Below are 24,854 nucleotides of genomic sequence, written 5' to 3'. Positions count from 1 at the left end.
GGCAACCCGGCCCTAATGTGACCCCCGCGTCGGCCGAGCGCAGGCCCGCGGGCTGGACTCAGTGAGGCTAGGACGTGGGTGTCGAACCGTAGAAAATGACCTGAGGGGAAGCTGAGGGGAACAGGCCCACTCGGTTTCGGCACTCAGCCTTCCGCGTTTGGCGGCGAATTGGAGCGCCCTGGCTCCCCCAGCAAGTGCGTCTGGGGACCGACCCGGAGAGTCTCCACCATTTTCTAGTTGAACCTCCTTTGGCCTCAGTTTCCTCTTCTGCAAAATGAGGGCGGCACAGCGTCCGCCTGCAGAATCACTGACCAAGCCCCACTGCGCCCCCTCGGTCCCCGTCACAGGGTCTGACCCCGGAAAGTGCCCCTGAGAAGGGAGAAGGCCTCTCGTCTGCTTTTGCTTCTCTTAGAACTGATTCTTCCCCTCGTGGGAATATGGGTTCATGCAGGACCGTTCCCGGTGAAAGTCTCCCCACCACCAACACGGCTGCCTTCAGAGCGTCTCCCCAACACGACACTGGCCACCCCGCGAGCCCCTTGGACATATTGGTGGGGAGCCTGAGTCCGCTCAGGGTCGCAAACACGCTGCGCCCGTCCGTCCTTCGTACGTCTTCCGTCTGTCCTCCGGTGCGCGTTACAGCTTTGCCCGAGGAGGTGAGGGGTCAGCCAGACACACGTGAAAGAAGCCCTACGACAATAACAGCTTAAACTTAGGGGCCTGGAGGTGTCCACCTCGTTGGCCCTGCATCCAGTCAGCAGGAAGGAGGGCCTGGGGCTGCAGGGGGGCGGGGTGGGCGGCACCCAGTCGGACCTGGGACCCTGGTGCGGAGCAAAGCCCGGAAATGGCCAGAGGGGAACACGGGGCTGCCAGAGTGGAGAGTGAGCAAGCCTTTTTAATTTTAATAAAATGGCTTATTCTATGACTATATGGGCATAGGTATCTTTAACTTCTAAGTTTTCTTTATCCCTCGTCCTGAAAGAAAGCAGAGTGCAGTGTTCTGCGGCAGCTCCACAGTGTACAGGGATCACAAATCAGGAATCCTTTCTTCATAAGAGTGAACGTCTGTATTCTTAGAACCAGAAAAATAAATCCCGTCTCTCTCACGCTCAAAAAGAACAAAAAAAAAAGGAGAGAGAGAGAGAAAGAAATATTACCTCACACCCATTCGGATGACTAATATGAAAAACAGGAAATAATGAGTATTGATGGGAATGTGGAGAAGCTGGAACTCATGCATTGTTGGTGGGATTGTAAAATGCCGCAAACACTTCAATAGAACTACCATATTATCCAGCAATCCCACTTCTGGGGATATATCCAAAAGAATTGAAAGCAGGGTCTTGAAGGGATCTTTGCACACTCGTGTTCATAGCAATATTCACAGTAGCCGAGAGGTGGAAGCAACCTAAATGTCTATCAGTGGATGACTGGATAATCAAAATGTGGTATATACATAACAATGGAATGCTATGCAGCCTTTAAAAAAGAAAGAAGTCCTGTCACATGCTACAACATGGATGAACCTTGCGGGCATTATGCTAAGTGAAATAAGCCAGTCACAAAAGGATAAATACAATATGATTCCACTTACATGAAGTATCTAAATTAGTCAAATTAATGATATAGAAAGTAGAATGATTGTTACCAGAGGCTGAGGGAAGGGGGCAAAGTGGAGTTGTGTTTAATGGGTATAGAGTTTCAGTTTTGCAAGATGGAAATGTTCTGGTGATTTCTTTCACAACAATGTAAACATAACACTACCGTACACTTACAAATGGTTAAGATGATAAATTTTATGATATATATTTTCTATCACGATAAAAATTTTTTAAACCATTCTCTGCTATTCCAACATTTAGAACCTTATTAGATAAATAATAGTGATAATAGCATCCATAACAATGTCAGCAGGAGTAAAAATTTCCATTGAATGAGAGCCTAAAAACAATCAAAATCAGGCGTCAGTTTTTGTAAGTGTTCCTCTATTTCCTATTTACATTTACTCCTGGGGTACAGCCCTTAAGGGCTCCCTGCTGATAACCTAGGGTGTTTATTGGGGTTATTCATCCTTAATGGCTCTGAAACTCCAATTTTTATCCTTCATCCTTGTAAGACTGCCAGAGATCTGCTCAGATCCTCAGGCTGTCATCTGCCAATAGTGAATCAGCAAGTGTCCCAAAGGAAAAAGTGGCACTCTGTCAGACTTACCTCTCTGTGCTTCTCTTCTCCCTACGATCCCTCAAATTTCTGCTGCCTTTGATTCCTTCAGACAGGAATTTGAGATATTTTAGTCAGATTTCTAGTAATTTTCAACAGGGGCAATGGTATCAAGCTATTCTGCTATATTTAGAAGTTGAAATACTTGAGTTTTTGTTTTAAAAAAAAGATTGACTACAGAGACCTTGTCAGTGGTGGTTTGGATTACAGACTAATATGAACTCAGATGTACGGGATCTGAGCTGGAAAACCCTAGTGGAGTCCAGTCTTTATCATACACTGTGAGATCTTGGGAAAGCCTCAAATACTGGGAAGCTTAGAGATGAATTTCTAGTGTGTGGACAGCATGTGTACAGGTAGGTTTGATGTGCATTTTTAGCCTCATCTTTGCTCTGTTTTGTCTCCATCTCTATTCATCTTTCATCTTTTGCATTGTTTTAATATATGCTCTTCTGACACATCATGTTTCATTGTTAGTCATCTTAAATTCTTTCTGGAACAAGGCAGTATGGTAATCGATTTATTCATTAATTCATTCATTAAAATAAACATGCTTACTCCCTGAACCTGTTTTCTCACCAATAAAATTGGAATATTGATTCCTTACTGCGTTTACAAGATTGAGGTCAGATGATATGAGATAATGTATGTGAAAGTGCTTTGTAAAGCAATGTACTGGCATGATTAATTTATTTGAAGCTGGGAGTCACGTTGAATATCTTTTCTTCTTTGCCCTCCATATCCTGGCCATTAGCATGTCTTGCCAATTTAACCTCCTACATTTCCATCAAATCTGTCCACCTCTGGGACTTCCCTGGTGGTCCAGTGGTTAAGACTTTGTGCTCCCAACGCAGGGAGCCCGGGTTTGATCCCTGATCAGGGAACTAGATACCACATGGCGCACTAAAAGCCCACGTGCCAGCAGCTAAAGATCCCGCGTGCCGCAACTAAGACCTGGCGCAGCCAAATAAGTGAATAAATATTAAAAAAAAAAAAAATCTGTCCACCTCTATCTTCACCAATACTCCTCTGACCAGGCCACTGTCATCTCTCACTTGAACCATTACAGTTGTTCCTTATTGGTCCTCTCTCTTCCACTTTTGTTCCCTTTAAATAACTTATTATCCCTATTTTAGCCAGTGTGGGTTGTTTTTGTTTTTTTGTTTTTGCGGTACGTGGGCCTCTCACTGTTGTGGCTTCTCCCGTTGCGGAGCACAGGCTCCAGACGCACAGGCTCAGCGGCCATGGCTCACGGGCCCAGCTACTCCGCGCCATGTGGGATCTTCCTGAACCGGGGCACGAACTCGCGTCCCCTGCATCGGCAGGCAGACTCTCAACCACTGCGCCACCAGGGAAGCCCACCAGTGTGGTATTTTTAAAATGAAAATCTGCTTGTGTGACACTGTTGCTTAAAATACCATTCAATAGCTCCCCAGTGATCTAAGGATAAAATTAAAAATCCTTAACTCAACTCTGCAAGAGGAGCCCTTCCCTTACTTCTCCCCATTATAATCTGTGCTCCAGTCCCATGGCATTCCTTCAATTGCTTACTGCCTTAGGGCCTTTTCACAGGCTGTTTTCTCTCCTCCCACCCCATCCCTTGTACCATTGCCTAGCTCACTGTTTACCCTTCCAGTTTCTCAGCTTAAATATCACTTTCTCAGGGAAGCTTTCCTTGACCTCCACATCTAGGTCCTAGAACTCAGAACTTATCTTTTATAGCACTTGTCACAACAGCAAGTAAATAATTAATGGTGTAAGCACTTAATACTGTCTGTTTGCCCCTGCTGGAATATAAGCTCCTTGGTGGCAAGTACACACCCAGCTAATTTATTACTATATTACCAGTCAGTGCCTAATACAGTTCCAGAATCACAACAGTGCTCAACAAATATTTGTGTCACGTGAATAAATGAATCCTTCTTGGGTCCACACCAGCTGAAAGTTTGTTGTTCTGTCAGAGGCTGGGGCGTTGAAAGGTGTGGGTGCAAGAGGAAGCAGGACAGACCTTTCTGGTCACTCCTCCCTACATCCTCCTCACATCTCCCACTGGCCTTTCCCCAGCTCCCCCAAAACACAGTAGTATCTGTCTCATCACAGGCTTCTCTAAAAGTGGCCCAATGGAAATACTGCCAGAGAGTGGATATTTGTGAAGCTCTATGGAAACTGTATCAGGAAAGAGAAGATTCTCTTTGCTAGTGCCAGAAGTGGAACCCCAAAAGGGGAGCCAACCCACAACTCCCCCATTGTCCTCCCAGGTAGGGGGCTCACAGTGGTGAAAACAGTCTTCTGGTCAGCCTTTTCTTACTCCTACAAGTTTTGGGGGGTTTTTTGTTTTTTTAATATTAACACATAATATATTCCTGTGGTACAAAGACACTAAAGGACATAAAGAAAAAAGCCTTACTCCCAGGCATTGAATTTTCCTATATAGAAGCAGTAACTTTCCAGAAACATTCTATGTAAACACAAGCAAATTTATATATATTCTCACACACACACACCTTTATACAAAGGTACATACTGTTCACACTGTTCTATACCTTGCTTATTTCATTTAACAGTATAGCTTGGACAGCTCATGCAGCTCAATATCAAAAAAAACAAACAACCCAATCCAAAAATGGGCAGAAGACCTAAATAGACATTTATCCAAAGAAATATACAGATTGCCAACAAACACATGAAAGGATGCTCAGCATCACTAATCATTAGAGAAATGCAAATCAAAACTACAATGAGGTATCAGCTCACACCAGTCAGAATGGCTATCATCAAAATACCTACAAACAACAAATGCTGGAGAGGATGTGGAGAACAGGGAACCCTCTTGCACTGTTGGTGGGAATGTAAATTGATAGAGCCACTATGGAGAATAGTATGGAGGTTCCTTAAAAAACTACAAATAGAACTACCATATGACCCAGCAATCCCACTACTGGGCATATACCCTGAGAAAACCATAATTCAGAAAGAGACATATACCACAGTGTTCATTGCAGCTCTATTTACAATAGCCAGGACATGGAAGTAACCAAGGTGTCCATCGACAGATGAATGGATAAAGAAGATGTGGCACATACATACAGTGGAATATTACTCAGCCATAAAAAGAAACGAAACTGAGTTATTTGTAGTGAGGTAGATGGACCTAGAGACTGTCATACAGGGTGAAGTAAGTCAAAAAGAGAAAAACAAATACCGTATGCTAACACATATATATGGAATCTAGAAAAAAAAAAAAAAGGTTCTGAAGAACCGAGGGGCAGGACTGGAATAAAGATGTAGAGAATGGACTTGAGGGCACAGGGAGGGGGAAGGGTAAGCTGGGACGAAATGAGAGAGTGGTATGGACTAATATATACTACCAAATGTAAAATAGCTAGCTAGTGAGAAGCAGCCGCATAGCACAGGGAGATCAGCTCGGTGCTTTGTGACCACCTAGAGGGGTGGGATAGGGAGGGTGGGAGGGAGACGCAAGAGGGAGGGGAAACGGGGATATATGTATATGTATAGCTGATTCACTTTGTTATACAGCAGAAACCAACACACCATTGTAAAGCAATTATACTCCAATAAAGATGTTTAAAAACAAAACAAAACAGTAAACAGCAGAAAAATCACATTCTTACCCCATTCCCTAGCTCCCCTCCCCACAGGCAACCAATGGTCTTTGTAGTTTCTTTTATATCCTTCTATAGATATGCCATATATATGCAGGCCAGTCCAGCTGCACCTGAGAGAGCTTCTGGTGACACAGTCTCAGAAGCCCAGATAAAACCCAGGAGGCCAAAGAGGGCTAAATAGGAGATCCTCCTCTGTGTCGTGTCCTTGTTGACTAAACAAGTAGAAATAGGAAAGACATAAGTCCTAAGTCCCAACAGAGTTCCAGACCTTCTGGTAGAGTGTCTCAAGCCCATCAGGCTTGGAGGAGGCAGAGCTCTTGCTTCTGCTTTTAGGACATTTATTTTTCACCAACAAATTCCACCCGCTAATCTCTTTCACACAGATGAATTGCAGACACACATGTTCTCTCTTTATACTATCAAAATGGCCCATGAACATCTAACAGCTTGCAGCTCATGATATGTTTAGGCCCTGAATTTGGAGTTGGATATGGGCCTCCTTCCAGAGTCTTTCAGTGTCATCCAGGTAACATCTCTGAGGGTCTCTTGAGACCACTGAAGCAAGAGGCTTAGCAGCTTACCTGGGCTTCTCCAACTGTCAGATCTTGCCCCCCTCCACCCCCCACTCCAGCCTGTCAGACATACCCCTGTCTGGGCCTCCTGGCACAAGAGATAAAACGAGAAAGGGGAACTCCTAGCAGCTGGTCCAAGAGATACCAGAGGGGAAGGAGCAGGAGAGACAAACATGTGGGGAAGCAGAAGGAAACTCCAGTATTTACAGATTCTTAAGCCAACAAAAGTGCCTTCATCATTTTCTGTCTGGAAGACAGATTCAGAGAGGAAGCTCAGAGCAACAGTTCAAGACAGGCATTTCCTATAGCCAAGTGGATAAGAGCAGCCTGCAGCCATGGGACAAGGTGAGCCAAGCCTGCTCTCCACAGGGCTTACTGGGCTCTCAGTAGCTCCTCCATCCTTACATGTTTTCATTAAAAGAAGCAGGATGGTGGTGGAGGTGACGATGATGTGACCGTGACGGCGAGGTGGTAGTGGGTGCTAATGGTGGTGGAGGTGATGGCGGTAGGGCTATGGTGGGGGGATAGTAAACGGGTGCTGCTGCTGGTGGAGGGGCTGAGGTGTGGGGGCTGGCAGTGGGTACTAGTGGTACTGGAGGTAATGGTTGTGTGGCTCTGGTGGGAAGGGTAGTAGTCGGTGCTGGCAGCAGTGGAGATGACGGAGGTGGATTATGGTGGGAAGTGGTGGTGGGTGCTGTGGTAGCGATGGTACTGGGAGCGTAGCTATGGAGTGGCAATAGGGTAGGTTGTTGGTGGTAAATTGGTCATCGTCATGATGATGGTGGTAAGATGATGATGGTGGTTAAACGAATTTATATTCTTTATCCCAGGATCATCCTAACATGGCTCTTCTCACTGGGTTGTGGTACATCAAAGCTAAATGGGAGAGAAGGAAGGTAGGAGCCAGGGAATCCAACTAAAAGGGGCAGAGGCAGACACCAAGCCGGGAAACAGGCAGCAGCAGAGAATGCAGAAATCTCAGGGGCCTCTGTTAGCACATTTACATTTACAAGTTCTCGATGTAAAGTGAGAACTGCCTGAGAGGACGTCATGATACTCACAGGTCCCCTTCTTGTAGCGTTTTTCTGGGCTGCATGGTACCAAGGGTTTAATGAGCCTTTAGGTGAAAGAGCCACATGCAATCTCGAGTGAGTTGCTTCTGCTCTCTGGGCCTCACTCTTCTCACCTATAAAACAAAACAATTGGACTCAGTGATTTCAAAACCAGCTCTAAAAGTTGTCTGATTGTGTTCTTAGGAAAAAAATGAGTAGGGGTGAGCAAAATTCTGGATTTTATTCATTGCTTCTGGATTGGGACCAGAAAGTGGGGTTGACGATGAGAACAAGCTTCGCTCTTATTAATAATAGTAACAGTCCTACTTAATGGGACTTACTATGTGTCTGACATGGTGCCAAGCGTATTATATACATTACCTCATTTGCTTTCCACAACCCTGCAAGGAGGGATGATTGTTCTAAGGAAGAGGAAACTGAGGCTCAGAGTAGTTAAGTTACTTGCCTGAGATCGCACAGCTAGTAAGTGAGTTGAGCCAAAGATTTAAACCCTGGTCTCTGACTCCAGCGTCTCTGCATTTACTGACGTTGTCATATTTGCCTAGTCTCCATGATTTCTTTCTTTTCACAACAGGCCTGGGGATCAAGAGCTGCGACTTCCAGGCAGCAAGAAACAATGTAGAGCACCACACCAACGACATCAGCTCCCAGCGCCTCATTGTGAGGAGGGGGCAGCCCTTCACCATCAGCCTGAACTTCTGGGCTCCAATCCGCACATTTTTGCATACCCTGAAGAAGGTAGTCCTCATTGCACAAACTGGTGAGTGGGGCAGGCCTCGACCTCTTTGGCAGCAGGACTGGGGGTTTCTTTCTCTTGCCCACCAAGGGGCACATGGCTCACACTGCACCTGGGCCTCCAGAAGTCCTGCCCACTGGCAGGGCCTGTGAGGATGAGATAATATGCGTAATAAGTAGCATTTATTATGATTCAGAAGTTTCTCAGCCGCATTATCACTAAGGGGTCCCTTTGTTGCATATATAACATCAGTTTTGTAGAAAAGTCTGAATGGGATTTAACCTAGGCTAAATATAACATTTAATTGCTACTACTTGCTGAATCTGTACTACATGTCAGATATTGAGCCAAGGGCTTTACATGCAATATCTCATTAAAACCTCACATTGGGGGCTTCCCTCGTGGTGCAGTGGTTAAGAATCCTCCTGCCAATGAAGGGGACACGGGTTCGAGCCCTGGTCCAGGAAGTTCCCACATGCTGCAGAGCAACTAAGCCCGTGTGCCACAACTACTGAGCCTGCACTCTACAGTCTGCAGGCCACAACTACTGAGCCCATGTGCCACAACTACTGAAGCCTGCATGCTTACAGCCCACGCTCTGCAACAAGAGAAGCCACTGCAATGAGAAGCCCGCGCACCGCAACAAAGACCCAATGCAGCCAAAAATACATAAATAAAATAAATAAATGTATTAAAAAAAAAACAACCTCACGTTGGCCCTATGAAAGAGGTATCATTACTACACCCATGTTATACACTATGAACCTTTTCTAGATTTAGGTCCATGAGCGCTGAGGACCTGTGCTCTCCCATCACCCTTTACTGCCTCCCATTCCTGGATGGGCTGCTTTCATTCTCCTCCTAATCTAATTTTCACTTGCTCCATCTTTGGGATACTTCACTTTGTTACTCTGAGTTGTGGCAAAGAGATCCAAATGACCAATTCATCTCTGTATGACTGCAGGAGAGCAGCCTTCCAAGGCCAACCAGACCCAAGCCACGTTCTCAATTTCCAGTCTTGGGGACCAGAAGTGGTGGAGTGCAATGGTGGAGGAGAGAGATGACCAGTCCTGGACTATCTCTGTGACCACACCCGCAGACGCTGTCATTGGCCACTACTCGCTCCTGCTGCAGGTTTCAGGCAGGAAGCAATGCCTGGGCCAGTTCACGCTGCTCTTTAACCCCTGGGGTCGAGGTGAGTTTGGACCTTGGCCAGCCTGGGCTACAAAGGACTCAAGGCCCCGGAGCTGGGGTGCGACTGCTCCAGGCCTCGGGACCCAGCTCCCTCTAGGGCGGCACTAGCACTCAGCTCCTGTGGTGCCTGCCTTCCGGATGAATGGCCTCTCAGACCGAGGGTCCTCTCTTGGGGTCATCTTGGAAGAAGCAGCCCAGGGCTTCCCACTGAGAGCAGAGGCTTGTCTGGTGCTGGCTCAGGCTATTTGGTCACAGGAGCTGAGACTCACTGAGATGACCCTAGGAGAACTACCCTCTTTTATAACAGGACAGGGGCCAAGAGCTGGAAAGCGCTTCAGGAAAAGAGGCGACCTGAGGGACGGGCTTCTCTGTTCCCTCCCTGGGCTCCCATAGTTTGTCTCCAGGGTGAATCCAGGTTTTGTGGCACCTGAAGTTTATATAATTTGGGGGACCCTCTTTCAGAAAAAGAACACAGAATTTTGAATTGCTAAGGCTCCTCCCTGGGCTTATAGGGGTCTGTACTGGTGGGGGGCCCAAAGCTGCAGCTTCAACTTCACAGTAAATCTTCCTTTCTGAGCTCTCTGCTTTTCTCCACTTGTTAGTTCTGTCCTTACTACAGACTGCTGGGTTCTCTCCACAATGACCTATCCCAATATCTGCCTGGAGCAACAAATCAAACAGCCAGCCTCCCTAGCTCAGCAGCCTCTGGGTGGACTTCCTGGGGTCAGGTGGCCTCCAGTGGCCACCTCTGGCAAAGCTCAGCTCTAGCTGTCGGGACTATTTCATCTAGAAAAGTCATCAGACATGGCTGACGTGCTCCAAACAGGAGCTAAGAGAACATTTCCTCTTCCTGCCCATTCTGAAGACTGAATCTGTCTTCCCTTTAGAATCTGCCACCCCCCACCTTAAACCTTTGTGTTCCCTGAACGGTTGTTTGGGGGACGGGCAAAGTTTCCTCCTGCTTGCCTGTCCCTGCTACGCCAGACAAGCCTTTTCCTTTCACGGCCTCATTACGAGCCAGGGCTGGGAACAAGGGGAAGTAGAAGAAATCTTACCAGGTTCCTGCACCCCAGTACCTGATGCCCTTTCTATATGGCACCTGAATCCCAGTGAGCTCCCTATCTCCACTTCTTTTGCCCAGGCTGGGGTTCTGCAGTATCCCCTCTTTCAGGTGGCCCTGTCTCTCCTCAGTTCAGGCCCTTTGCTTCTGCTCCAAGGGGTTTGGCAGGTTGAACAATGGATGAGAACTAGTGTCCACTGAGGTGCCCTTGCCCCATGTGGGTGAGTGTGGATTCAGGGCCCCTTCAGCTGGAGGAGGCCCCATGGCTCTCCGTACACTGAAAGACCCTCAGGCCATTCCCTCCAAAACTGAGGGTTTAGTGTACCTGCCTCGCTGACTTTGAGCCCACATCCAGAGCTAGACCCTGATGGCCAGAGCAAAGACACAGCAAAGACAGTTCTGGGACAGTGCTTGGTTCAGAGGGAGCTCACAGTCTTGACTCAGTGCCAGGATTCTTGCCTCCATGCCTGGCTTGTAGGGACCTGTGTAGGGAAGGCCTCTCTATAGGGGTGAGGGAGGCGTGGAGGGGGGCAGGGTCTGTCTGGCCAGGAGTGAGTTGTTGGCACTGCTCACCTGGGAGGTAAGAGATTTTCAGAGGTTATGTGGGACTCAGTCTCATCTTAGCATACTTGGAGATGGGGCTCTCCTGGATTCAAGAGGAAATTTTGCACCCTGTAATGAAAGAATCCTATTCATAAGCAGGGACTTTATTAAGGGGGGAGGGGCTACACCCAAGCAGAGAAGAGGAGGGGCTGCTACCTATGCTCTGAAAATGTACTTCCCAGAGCCTGCAGGGCCTGGGGCCAAACACCTCGGTTTAAAGTGATTTCCAAAGAAGTGATGTCCAGCTGACTTCACAGACAGTACTAAGTATGGAGGGGCAGGGGCCCAGGGCTCCTTGGGCCCATGGTTCTGTGATCTTCTGTCCCAGGTTTTTCAGGGATTCCTGATTTCTAATATGCCATCCTTCTTTTACTTTGAGTACCCTCATCCCAGTTGGATGCCTGGGGGATGGTTTGGAAATCCTCTTCTCTTTCTAGTCCCCAGGAACTAGTCTACCACCCCCCACTTCACCCCTAGCACCAGGCAGAGGAAGACACTTGGCAAGCAGAGCAGGTCCCTCTGCTGCTCCCAGCTTCCTAGAGTGGGTGATGGCCTCCTTAAAGCCCCCACCCTCCTCATGATCCCCAGCCCAACCCTCGGATGAAGACAGCAGGAGAGGCAGCGGGGAGAGACCATAGGAGTCCCAGACCCACTTGGACACCCTGGGTGGAAACTAATGCTCTGGCTACCGCTCTACACATACCTGCTCAAATTCCCTTCTGCTCATGCCTGTCAACACGTTTGATTGGTTTTTCGGAATCACTTTTTTTTTTTTGGTTGAACTTGTGAGGGAGACATGACAGGCCCCCTGGGACGCTCCCTGGGCTGTTGCCAAATTCTCTTGGTTCAGTAGCACTCTGGCTGCAAGTATCTTCGGGAACCAGCAGGCCTTTTAAGGTTGGCTTGTTCCTATTGGCTGGCTGACCATGAAGGTCACCATGGCTGACCCAGGGACTCTGACCCCCTTCCCCACTCTCACCAGAGAGGAGCCTGGATCCCAGTGTGGGGTGAAAAGAGGGGGCTCCTCCTCAGTCCCCATCAGGCCTGGAGCTGAAGAGAAGGCCTGCAGCTGAATCCCACCTGAGCATGGAGGGCAGAGGCCTGGAGGTGGAGGGCAAGCCCAGTATCCCCCAGAGCCTCATTCTTGCCTGCTTCTCTCCAGAGGATGCTGTGTTCCTGGCGAATGAAGCTCAACGCAGGGAGTACTTGCTGAACCAGAACGGCCTCATCTTCCTGGGCACAGCTGACTGCATCCAGGCTGAGCCCTGGGACTTTGGCCAGGTACAGGGCCCTCCGGGGAAGCCTCGGGGACAGTGAGTGTCCCATAACCTTCAGTACTCAGGTCAAACAGACTGGGCAGGTCCAAAATCCCCTGGTCATGAGGCCATTTCTTTATGCAGTTTCAGCCCCGTGGTACCTCTCCTCCCTCAGAGCCACACTAGACCATCCTCCACAGCTTCCAGAGTTATCTTCCTAAAGACGATGCAAATCAAACCTCTGTTAAATTCCCACCATCTACAGGATAAAACACAAATCCCCGGGCTTGACACGCAAGGCTCTTCACAGCCGGGCCACTGCTTTCCTTTCCCCAAGAGCCACTCCATGCTCCAGCCCCTGGCCATCCCTTGAATGTGCAGGCTGAATGTTCCCTCTGCCAGGAATACCTTCCCTCCCTTATCCCCTGGAAAACTCCTACCCATCTTTTAAGGCCCTCTGAAAGCCTTCCCCAGCCCCCAGAGGCAGAGTGACTCTCTCCACTGTGCTCTCTGGGTGGGCATCTCTCCTAGAGCCCTGGCCATGTTGCTGAGATCTGTAGCCTAAGCAGCCACATGTCCCCCTCACTCCTAACCCCGGGCTCCTCAAGAGCAGGAGCTGCCGTCTTATCTGCCCCCACACAGGACTGCCCTGTCAGGGGTAGTGGGAGCAAATGACACAGAAAACGATAGAAATGAGAGGACTCGACACGGCCCTGGCGCTCAAGAGCTCACGCTATCAGGAGTCAGACGACAGAAGAGGCAAAGGGCTGGAGTGCCGGGCACAGGGACCAGGCAGCCCTGGGGGCAGAGGGAAAAGCCAGAACTCCCGAGGGGGCAAGGCAGGAAGGAGTGGAGCCTGAGTCTGGAGAAGGACGAGGGGACGGGGTTGACTTGTGAGAAGAATGCCTGACCTGCACACCCACCATCGTGGCCCTGTGTGGTCCTTATAGTTCGAGGAGGATGTCATCGACCTCAGCCTGGACTTACTGAGCGTGGACAAGCGGGTGGAGAAGTGGGGCAACCCCGTGCATGTGGCCCGTGTCTTGGGTGCATTGGTGAGTGAGGACAGGGTCGGGAGGGGGAGGTGACGAGACGGCAGCCCTCTGACAGAGCTGCCCCACCTCTACGGCCCTGGCGATCTTCAAATCACAAGTGGTCCCCTCCTCCCAGGGTGTGGGGGACAGTCCTTGAAGAAGGTTCTGAGTGAGGAGGGAAGGACAGTAGCATCCACAGGGGAGAGAAAAGCACAGGGAAGTGTCATCCCTCAGGACACAAGCCAGCAAGGACTAAAACTGGCCCGGATTTCCTTGGCCCCTCCCTTCCTCCCCACCCCCAGCCCAACCTGGGGGCTTAGGTCCCTGGGAGGAAGGGGGTCACATCCATCTTACCCAGTGTTTGCTGCTAAGGTGGTCAAAGGCATTTGTTCTCATTTCTAAATTATTCCCATGAAGGTAGCTTGGTGCTTTCCTGTTGTCCTTAAAAGTTCTCTCACAGGAATAACGTGTCCCGCATTTCCTCATGTGGCTCCGTCCACGCCTCTGAAGAGCTGGTGAGGGACAGGGCCAGCCTGCGAGGGGGAGGAAGCTTGGGATGCGTGGGCCTCGAGGCCCCAGGTGCAAACACTTACAAGGAATGGGAGCCAGGCAGGCCAAGGGGCAGCCCTCCTGCCGCTCTTGTGTCCTGAGTTTTGTTTTTCACGACGGTCCATGAAGCCCTGCTTCTGGAGGACTTGTTAAAAAGGAGGATTCCCAGGAATTCCCTGGTGGTCCAGTGGTTAGGACTCAGTGCTTTCACTGCCCAGGGACACACAGCTTTAACAAGTTCCAGGTGATTGCCATGCAGGTGGTCTGTTCACGCCCCCTTGGAGAACTGTGATGAGCCCTCCTTTCCCATTCACATTTCCCCAAACAGCTGCACGCCCTCAAGGAGAAGAGTGTCCTGCCCACCCCGCAGATCCAGACCACCGAGGAAAAGGCCTTGCTGAACAAGCGCCGGGGCAGCGCGCCCATCCTGCGGCAGTGGGTCAAGGGCCAGGGGAGGCCCGTGTATGATGGTCAGGCCTGGGTGTTGGCCGCCGTTGCTTGCACAGGTACAGAGCAGACTTGCCTGACGCACCCAAACGTCCCCTTGGCGACGGTGCAGTGTCTGCCCTGCTTCTTGGGTTGCCCCTCCTCCACCCGCAGCACTTCCCCGCCTCCAATCACACCCATAACTGCTTCCGGTGCAGTTATAACTGCTTCTGCTTCCGTCTGGCCAAGAAACCAGCTACTTATCCCAAGCAACTCCTCCCAACCAGCTGCCACTCCTTTTGCCCCTTCGGCAAACTTGGGCCCATCTGGCGAGCTCTGCTCCCAAACTCACTTTTCCCCAAAGCTTCCCCTGGCCCTGCCCCAGGAAAGCAAGCCCTGCTGTGTATCCCGTAAGCCTCCCTCCGCTGTGTACTCTGCCTGCTGTGTAACTGGTTTGTTCCTCGTTTCTGGGCCCTCATATGGCCTGGGTCTGGCTGGTGTCAATTCTAACTTTCTGGTGCCTGTGCCCCTTCTCTTTCCACAATGTCACCTGGCATTTAAGATAGTGAAAGTGCCCGGTGTCCAGAGGAGACCCTGAAAACGCTAGCCATGTACCCTGCCCTCCATATCCCAGGCCTCTCTGGTGCCCTGACCCCCTGCCCCCTTCCATGCAGTGCTGCGAGGCCTGGGAATCCCTGCCCGCGTCGTTACCACGTTCACCTCAGCCCAGGGCACTGGCGGGGGCCTGCTCGTAGATGAGTACTACAGTGAGGAGGGGCTTCAGAATGGAGAAGGCCACAGAGGCAGAATCTGGTGAGAAGCCCGAAGGGGATGAGGTCCCAGACCTGGAAGGGCTCCAAGCCCGCGGGGTGTCACCCATGGGAACCCCAAGGGGCCCTGCTGAGAGTAGGCCTTCAAGACTCTTGACAGCAGCATGCTGATGGTCAGGGTGAGTTGTGGAGTGCATGCCCCTTCCCAGGGGTGTTGCAACCACTTTTATGCAGCATCCTCCTATCCCCCTAGTAACAGCTCTGTCATTTTTAGGACCACTTCGGGACTCTTTTTTTCCCCATTTGAGTTGCTTCCTTTGCTACCTTCAGGATCTTCCAGACTTCCACGGAGTGCTGGATGGCTCGGCCTGCTCTGCCCCAGGGTTATGACGGATGGCAGATTCTGTACCCAAGTGCCCCTAATGGAGGTGGAGGTAAAGCCTGGGCATGGGCCCAGGACTTCCCTGGGCTGCACAGAGCTGCAGGAGGACAAAGAGTCCTTCGGAGAGGAAAGAGGGGTAGCAGGTGGTCCAAAGGGGGTCTGCATCCCCTAAAACAGGAGAAGCGCCAGGAATGATAGTGACCAGCAGAATGCTGACCTGATGCCCACAGGCTCAAGGGAACAAATGAGTTAGCCATCTTGGCCCCAAGGTCTCAGGGAGACTAGCCCCCCTCAGAGCAACAGGTGAGGGAGCTGAGTCTCATGGAAGGGCAGAGGGTCTTAAGACAGCTTGTAGAGTGGGACTTCTGGGGTTCTGGATGTGGATGAAGAGGATATCAGGATAGGCTCAAGCTCAGAAAAGGAATCTTCAGGAGTTATAAAAGGATGGCTCTTCCTTTCCCAGGAACAGAACTGTCACAGAGCCTGGCACATAGGAAGTGCTCAGCAAAGGCAACCTATCCCTATCACATCTGTAGTCAAGCTGGCTTAGGAACTCCCGTGTACTCTGTACCTCTGAGGTTATTACCTATCCAGTTTCTGAGAGGGCTCCTGCCATAGGCCATGACCAAAAAGTGTTGTCGCTAAATAGTGAGTTTCACCTCAGCAGTGCCCTCTCAGAAACCTTGCCTAGTGCCCACCTCTGACCTTGATCCCAGGGGAGGGACAATAGGGCATAGGATGGGGACTGCTGTTGTGAGCTCTGACCCAAGCTGAGGTCTGGGCGTGGTTCCTCTCGCTCACCGACCTTTCTCCCTTTCTCTCCCTCAGTCCTGGAGGCCTGTGATCTGGTCCCAGTCAAAGCAGTCAAGGAGGGGACGCTGGGGCTGACCCCTGCAGTATCAGACATTTTTGCCTCGATAAATGCCTCATGTGTGGTCTGGAAGTGCCATGAGGATGGGACACTGGAGCTGACCGACTCCAACACTAAGTATGTTGGCAACAACATCAGCACCAAGGGTGTGGACTGTGACCGCTGTGAGGACATCACGCAGAACTACAAGTATCCTGAAGGTACTGGGCAGAGGAGGGCCCTGAAACAGCAACAGGAGGAAAAGAATGGGCCAGACACACGCAGGCCAAAGAGAGGTCCTTTCCCCACCATATAAAACAGGATTTCTCAGCCCTGTTTGACATTATTCACATTCTGGACTGGCTAACTTCGTTGTGGAGGGCTGTGCACCATAGGACATTCAGCAGCATTCCTGGCCTCTATCCACTAGATGCCAGCTCCCCCTCAACCACTGTCACCAGTTGTGACAACCAGAAATGTCTCCCGACATTTCCAGATGTCCCCTGGGGGCACAATTGCCCCCAGTTAAGAACCACTGCTATACAACAGCACAGTTAATACCAAGCCCAGCTGCCAAGAGATGTTCTCTATCTTCTGCTCTCCTTCAACACCCCTCCAAGCTGATTTGGAGCCCACCACTGCAGTGTCCACCCATTTGTCCAAACAAGAAGCCCTGCATTGTCCTTGAGTCTCCCCCATCACCACCCCACTGTACTCTCACACCCATCTCCTCATCTCTTTCCCCATTGCCTGTAGGTCATCCAGGGCCTCATCATCTCTCGTCTAAAGTATTGCAGCAGCCTCCTAACTAGACCCCCGCCTCCAGTCTCCCCATCATTACTCTATTTTCAACTTACAGTTTCCAGAATGAGCTTCACAAGACACAAATATAATTATGTTACAGAATATTCCTGTTCCAGAATATTCCATGGCCTCCATTGCCCTTGGAATAAGTCCAAACTTCTTCACTTAGGAAGATTCAAGTCCCTGCAACTTGTACAAAAACTAGCTCTCTCACCGTTCAAGGGGCAAATTCATAGCACTTGAAGAACTTGATCCCGTGAGTGGCTTGGAAGAGATACACTGTATCTGTGGTGGGTCTAACACAGATCTTTTTTTAGCTAAATATGGACCTAGAGGTTTGCAAAGCTCATGTGGCTTTGGCATTTGAACAGCAGTGGGGAAATGAACCTTAATCCTGGGCTGCTATTAGAAGGGTCTACAGCTGCTGGGTAAGAGGTCTGCTTTGTTTATTCCATTCTTCAGGATCTCTTCAAGAAAAAGAGGTGCTGGAGAAGGTCCAGGAAAACAGAATGAAACATGGGAAAGACGATGGCATCCATCCTCCCAGTCTCGAGACTGATGATCCTTTACATTTCTTCTTGGAAGCACCCAGCTCCCTAGCCCTGGGAGGGGACGCCCGGTTCTCTGTGAACTTGTTAAACCCTAGTGACCATGATAAAGAGGTGCAGCTGGCTGTTGGGCTGCAGGCAGTGTACTACAATGGTGTCCTTGCTGCCAAGCTCTGGACGAAGAAGCTTGTCCTTACACTCAGGGCCAACTCAGGTAACTCTCTACGGCCCCCCTCCCCAGACACCCCACACACCCAGCTCCCGCCCTGGGCAGGCAGCAGCCATACAGCACCCCCTGCAGATCTGAAGAGATAGCATCTAGCCCCTGGTGTGCCCTCTCTCTCTCTTTTTCTCTCTCTCTTTCTCATTCAACACATATTTATTGAGCTTCACACAGGGAAAAAACCCCACAATTCTGATTGCAGTTATATAAGCAAACAGACAGTGTAAGAAGTGTTTGATAAGGTAAACAGAGTACAATGGCAGGTTAGCGTCTTACCCAGGCTGGAGCAGACTGCCCCCAGGTAAATCGGGCTGCCCTCGGTCTTGAAGGTTGAGTAGGACAGTGTCAGACAGTAAAGTGAGTTAAGGGCGGGCTTCCCTGGTGGCGCAGTGGTTGAGAGTCCGCCTGCCAATGCAGGGGACGCGGGTTCGTGCCCCAGTCCGGGAGGATCCCACATGCCGCGGAGTGGCTGGGCCCGTGAGCCATGGCTGCTGGGCCTGTGCGTCTGGAGCCTGTGCTCTGCAACGGGAGAGGCCCGCGTACCGCAAAAAGAAAAAAAAAAAAAAAGTGGGTCAAGGGCATTCCAGGAAGAAGGGACATATGCTCAGGTTCTTCCTCCTCCTTCAGATTCTTATTTAATTGAGTTGGGATGGGATCCAGGCACTGGTATTTTTTCAGAGCTCCCTGGGTTATTCTAGGGTTGAAATTCCCTGGACTAGAGCAGTTGTTCTCCAACTTTGCTGCTATCAGAACCACCTGGGGGAAGTTTGATGCTCAGCCTGCACCCCAGACCAATTAAGTCAGAAACTCTATGGTTTGGCCCAAACATCAAAAAAAGTTTTAAGTCCTTGGGTGATTCCAATGTGCAGGCAAGAGACTCAGTGGAATAGTGCTTGTGTACATGATTGCAGCAGCCTCCTGATGGGTCCCCCTGCCTCCAGTCCCTCCACCCTGATCCCTTTCCAAGGGAGGGAGGGATGGAGTGCGGGAGTGGTGTGAGAGCTGGACAAGGCCAGATCATGAAGGGGCTTGTAGGTCCTGCTGAGGAGTTTGGGTTTTGTTCTCCGGGCAGTGGGGAGCTGGTGGGAGGTTTTAACCAGGGGAGTCAATGTGATCAGAAATTCATGGGCAGAATGGAATGGAAGGGGTCGTATTAGAGTCGTGGTTCTCAACCTTGGCTGCACGTTGAATCACCTGGGGAATTTAAAAAATACTGATGCTTGGGCCTCACCGTCAGAGTCTGTTATAATTGATTTGGGGTGTGGCCTGGCACTGGGATTGTTTTATAAAGCTTTCCATATGATTCTAATGTACATCCAATGTTGACAACCACTGGATTGGAGGTTGGAAGGTTTTGTAATAATCAAGCCAAGAAATAAAGGACAAACTAAACTAGCTGCACTTTTCAAATGAAGTCATATTGAAGAGGTAGACTAGATTGAACTCGTGTATGTGGGGAGAGGGTGCTTCCAGCTTGGGTGAGCCTCCAGAATAGGGCAAATGGGGAAGAGCAGGTTTGGGGAGAAAGATGTTGAGTTCTGTTTGTGGCATGTTGGATTTGAAAGCCCATAAGACATCCAAGCTGTGACGGCCAGTAGGCAGCTGGAAACCTAAACCTGGTATTCAAGATAAAGGCCTGATTGGGGGTGGGGGGAGTGGGAGAGGACTGTGAGAGGGTGAGGAGGAAACCCAGGCAGCACCAGCATGTTGGGGTGCAGGGGGCAGTCAGGGAAAGAGCAGAGTGAGAGACTGAGAAGTGAAAGAGAGGATGGGGGCACGAAGCAAGGTCAGCAGAGAGGCCATGAGAGGTCAGGGCTGAAAAGCATCCACTGACAGAGTGGTCTGACAGAGAAGCAATGGCAAAGACCAGGTTCCTGGGGCTTAAACAGATTGAGAGTTGAGGAAGTGAGACAAGGTGTGCAGTCCTTCCTGGAAGAGTGGATGGAAAAAGAAGGGAGACCTGGTGGTAGTCAGCTAGGGACACTGGGGAGGAGGGTGTTCTTTGTTTTCTTTTAAGATGAGAGACAGCAGAATCCACTTACATGCTGAGGAAGAATCAGCAGAGAGAAAAGGACGGAAACCTCAGGAGAGATGGGTTATAATTGATGGTGCAATCCTTGGGGAAATGAGAGGCAACTAGAATAATTATAACTCACATTTATCGAGCACTTATTTTTGGCAAACATGGTGTTAAATGTTCTATATGCATCATCTCATTTATCTTCATAACGACCTTATGAGGCAGGACCCATTATTATCCCACTTTACAGATGAGGAGACCAAGACACAGAGAATTAAATAATTTGCCCGAAGTTACACAGCTAAGCAGTGGTGGGATCAGGGTGGGGCACTGATTTAAAAAGCAAAGGACTGGACTTGGGCAGGGGGGATGCCTCACCCTCCGGGGGGGGGGTTAACAGCAGGGATAGATGTCTATGTCTGTAGGTTGCGAATGAGAACATGAGCTCGAGAGGCTTCCTCAAGGACGAAGGATGGCTTCATTTTCTCTGCAAAAGGGAAGGAGCAGAAGCAGAGAAGGGGAGGGGACTAAGCATACATATATTCAGCCACGGCTGGGTGGCAGGTCTGAGACCAGCACTTAATGACTGTCTCGTGAACCACAAGCCGGCCCTCCAGGTAGGCATTGTTATTAGACAAGGAAACAGGCTCCAAGAGCTTCACTTGTTCTAGTTCACAGGGGCCCTTTCCCCAGCCCTGTGGAGGTGGTCCATCAAGAGTGTTAGTGGCGGCAGTGATGGTGGTCACGGGTGGGTTCTTGACTGAGTTCAATTTTGAAATTGCTGTGAGGAATGAGGCATCTTTCTGGCTTCAGTGAGGTCCCGACTCCTTTGTGCTGTGTGTGAAACTACTGCTTGTTTCCAGGGCGCATGCACTCACCCCTGGGCGCTGACTCCACCTGTCATATGTTTCAGCTGAGAAAATCTCCACCTTCCTGTCCTTCTCCAATTTTAAACAAAACCCACCAGAGAATAGTTTCCTCAGACTCACCGCTATGGCAACACACTCCAGCCCTACCTGCTTTGCTCAGCAAGACATCGCCATTTGCAGACCACACCTTGCCATCGAGGTAGGCACCAGTCCTTCCCCATATCACTGGCATTTGCCGCTACTCAGGTCCCCATTTCAGAAGGCACCGAGCCTCTCCAGCTTCAGAGCAGTTGACCGTGCTGAAGAACTACCAGGAAACGCTGGGTTGAGAGCTCCTTCTCTTGAAAGAGATCGTTTCTTATACATGCTATTAAAGTTTAAATCTTCCAACTTTAGTTCAGATTAAGTAAAGATTTCTAAAATTGGGGTCTTCCCAGTTGCTGCCTCTATACTTACAGAGATAATAACAGCCTATGTTTATTTAGCACTTTGTACATGTGCCAATGTATTTTCACCTCTTTTACTTCTTTTAATACAAAAGCCCTGGGAGGTGGAATTGTTCCCATTGTTCAGAGGAGGAAACAGTCCCAGAGAGCATCATGCCCACAATCATAAAAATAGGACATTTTAGAGGCTCTTGGTCCAGTACTCTTTCCACATGTCTACCCAGACCAAAACGAATGTGACCTGGTGTCTGCTCTGGAAGAGGTTATTACAGTTGGGCAAGGGAGACACAACGTGTGGTCTTTTATGTCAGAGCTTTAGGAGAGGTACAAAGTCGCTCTGGGACAAGTGAAGTAAAGGGGATTAATTCCAGCTGGTGGGTTTGGGGAAGACTTCATGGAGGATGTGGCATTTGTGTTGGGCCTTGAAAAATGGGTAAGCTTTCAGTGCAGAGGTGGGGGAAGGCCGTTGCAGAGAGAAGGCTGAGTAAAGAGGCCCAAAGGAGGGGAGCCTGAGGGGTGCATTGAGGCTCCGAAGGTGCCCGAAGAGGCTGGCGTGTCTTGCAGTCAGGGGAGGAACAGATGAGCCTGCAGGTAGATTGGGAGCAGATCAGGAAGGGCTCTGAATGCCAACCGAAGCTGGATTCTGAGGACAATGGGAAACCCTCCAAAGTTTCTAAGTGAGGGAAAGGCACCATCAGAAGTTGTCAGTGATGGGTCAAGGGTGAGAGTAAATGCAGGAAGAGCAGGTAGAGGAGTAGAGAAGTCAGCTGTGGAGTTTGGGTGAGGATGGCAGAGCTAGGAGAGTAACTGAGGAGGCTTCAGGGAGGGTGGCCAGGAGGGGAAGGAGCGACTGCAGCTCTGTGCTCTTGGCATCTCCCACAGATGCCAGAGACAGCAGAGCAACATCAGCCCCTTACGGCCTCAGTCAGCATCCATAACTCCTTAGATGCTCCCATGAAGGGCTGTGTGATCTCCATCTTCGGAAGGGGACTCATTCACAGAGAGAAGAGCTACAGGTAAGAGACCGCAAGCTTCTCAACCCACAAAAACATCTCAACTGGTCAGAAAGGCAGGAACCCAAGATCGATGACTGTCTTTTTGTTTTGTCTATGGAGACAGAGCAAATACCTGCCAGAGTTAAACTAAAGGATTAGGGCCTCTCTCATCCTGGGGCCACCAATGTGGGTTTAGGAGTGACGGAGGAGGCTCTGTGCCTCTCGGGCACCTGACGCTGGCCGCGGCTCTGGTCACACAGGGAGAGCCTGGGTATTGCAGGTGAGGGGGTTAGGGCTGGGTGGGAGGGAATGCCACAGGGAGGGTAGGCTACCTCTCAGTGAAGCCAGAGAGCTGCATTCTACTAGTGACAACACAATACAGAATTTTGTTTATTTCTACATTCTCTTTTACTCCTATTCCCTACCCCCATTCCCACTACCACCCTTCATATCCTTTTAGTATGTATGAGTACTGTTGCTTCATGAGTACTGTATTCTTAACTTACGTAAATGGTGTTACGTCTAATTTTCTTTTCACTCAGAACTATGTTTTTACGATTCATCCACATGTCAAGTTCATTGCTTCTGCTACATATTACTCCATTGTGTACACCCCCGACTTCCTACCACGCCACTCCACAGCGCCTCCAACTCTCAGACACTACAGATATACGTCCCCTTACATACTCGCTTGAAAATCTGTGGGAGGTGGGGGGAAATATGCACAGGAATGGAGTAGCTGAGACATAGGATATGACCTGGTTTGACCACGTGCTATCAGATTGCCTTGCATAATGGCTGCAAGAGTCTACAACTCCCTCCAGCAGTACTTGACAGTTTCTATCTTCCAACGATTCCTCCATTCTTGGCAATACCCAGCTTTGTCTTTTTTTCCAGTCTAACAGGATAAGGTAATATCTCATTATTGTTTTAATTTGTAACTCTTCATATGTTTATTAGCCTTTTCCATTTCCTCCTCTGTATAGTTTGTTTTTAACTTTGCCCACTTTTCTTTTGGTGTTCCTGCCTTTTTTCCTTGTTGATTTGTGTGTGTGTGTGTGTGTGTGTGTATATACACAAACCCTGTATAGTCTAGATTAGTGCCTTGTTGGTTTTAGATGTTGTATCTTCGTTCATTATTGCTCCTTCTCTCAAGAAGTCCACAGCATCTTCTGCTGAATACATACGTACAGTTTAGAGTTCACGATGCCTACTCCTACCACCCATGAGGTCCCTCACAGGTTGTCTGGTTGTTGAGCCACTGCCTCAACCTCAAGAAACTCAGTGGGTCAGTCTTGCCCGTAAGTTGAGAGGAGGGACTACCAACATTTAACCAGACTTCTGTGTTCTCCCAGCTCAACTGTGGGGCAAAGCTCCTCAGAAATATCTGCACCATTCCCTCAGTCAACATAAGAAGGTCCACAGGCAGACTAGAAGGTTGCTAATAGGGCTGCAAAACACCACCTGTTGACATACTGACATCTCAATATGCCCACTGGACCCACTGCAGTTAGCAACGAGGGTTCCAAAACAGCCTTCCCAAACATACTATTACTAAGAACGAGACCAGACTGAAGTCGTAGGTGATAAACGAAACAACAGGTGTAACTTGGAAGCCCTTAGAATAGGATGTTTCTCTTCTCAAACATACAACTGCTCACCATAGGAGGCTCCTGCCTTCCATCCCCTTCAAACCTCCTCTGTTTTAACAGCAAGGTACTTGGATGTTTATTTCTTCAGAGTCCACTTCTTTAAGCAGGTAAGGATCAGAGTCACTGGGACCAGCAAAGCAATGACCCTGGGACAGAACTAGCACCTGCCTTTTCCTTTATTTCAGATTAAGTTCGGTGCAGTCCAGAAACACCTTGCGCACCCAACTCGAGTTCACACCAATGCAGGTGGGGCTCCAGAGGCTCACTGTGGAAATGGACTGCAACATGTTCCAGAACCTAACCAACTTCAGAAGTGTCACTGTGGTAGCCCCTGAAACTCCAGCTTAAACTTCCAGCTCCAGCATCACTCTCCCCAACCACCCCTTGAATCTACAATCTAAAACCGAATGTGCTGGGAAGAGAAACTCTGCTTATCAGACAAGTAGATCTCTGTTCAGGTTGACCAGAAGAGTGACCAAGAACAAAACTAGATTCCCAGAAATCAATAGAAAAGACATTCATTCATTTCTGTCACCCCAGCTCAAGGCACCCATGAAGACTAGTTGTCTTAGAACGGAAACTACTGGGCTTGAGGAATAAAAAGAAGCCTTTGTAAAGGTACTCAGATAAGTAAATTCAGATTTTTTGAGTCCAGGGTTCTTCATAACCATTTACTGTTCACTCATACATTAATTTATAAAGGAAAAGAACCTAACATTTAAATCATTCTTGTATTTCTAATGAAATGGGACAATATTAGCTAAAAATATGATTTTTAGGTAATCCTAAGATTACACTGACCAGTGCCATCCCTGACCATTATCCTTAAAGATCCAAAGATGACTGAAGGAAGTTATAAAACACACAGCATGAGACCAGAGCACAGAATGATATTCTAGATTCAGCTACAGATAAGTCCTTATTAGAGTTAAATATTATTAAATAT

At 49.3% G+C, this 24,854-nt stretch overlaps 1 protein-coding gene across 1 annotated transcript; it reads left to right on the top strand.

Annotated features, from left to right (window-relative positions):
* The first annotated feature begins 6,753 nt into the window (after positions 1 to 6,753).
* Positions 6,754 to 24,256, top strand: EPB42 (erythrocyte membrane protein band 4.2). The gene is made up of 13 exons (XM_067726448.1): positions 6,754 to 6,763; positions 8,066 to 8,251; positions 9,192 to 9,422; positions 12,247 to 12,365; positions 13,291 to 13,395; positions 14,252 to 14,429; positions 15,024 to 15,162; positions 15,450 to 15,553; positions 16,330 to 16,572; positions 17,618 to 17,917; positions 20,860 to 21,014; positions 22,144 to 22,277; positions 24,094 to 24,256. Exons 1-13 carry the CDS (start codon positions 6,754 to 6,756, stop codon positions 24,254 to 24,256), a joined length of 2,067 nt encoding a protein of 688 aa, XP_067582549.1.
* Positions 24,257 to 24,854: the final 598 nt, after the last annotated feature.

This window comes from Pseudorca crassidens, chromosome 1 (genome assembly GCF_039906515.1).
Source record: "Pseudorca crassidens isolate mPseCra1 chromosome 1, mPseCra1.hap1, whole genome shotgun sequence".
NCBI classification, from domain to species: domain Eukaryota; kingdom Metazoa; phylum Chordata; class Mammalia; order Artiodactyla; family Delphinidae; genus Pseudorca; species Pseudorca crassidens.
The sequence above is the reverse complement of the archived record's forward strand: the minus strand, read 5'-3'. Positions and strand labels throughout refer to the sequence as shown.

Coding starts and splice junctions, on each gene's coding strand:
- EPB42 (XM_067726448.1), top strand. Junction 16,573..17,617: donor GAACTACAAGTATCCTGAAG/GTACTGGGCAGA, acceptor TCCATTCTTCAG/GATCTCTTCAAGAAAAAGAG. Junction 17,918..20,859: donor TACACTCAGGGCCAACTCAG/GTAACTCTCTAC, acceptor CATATGTTTCAG/CTGAGAAAATCTCCACCTTC.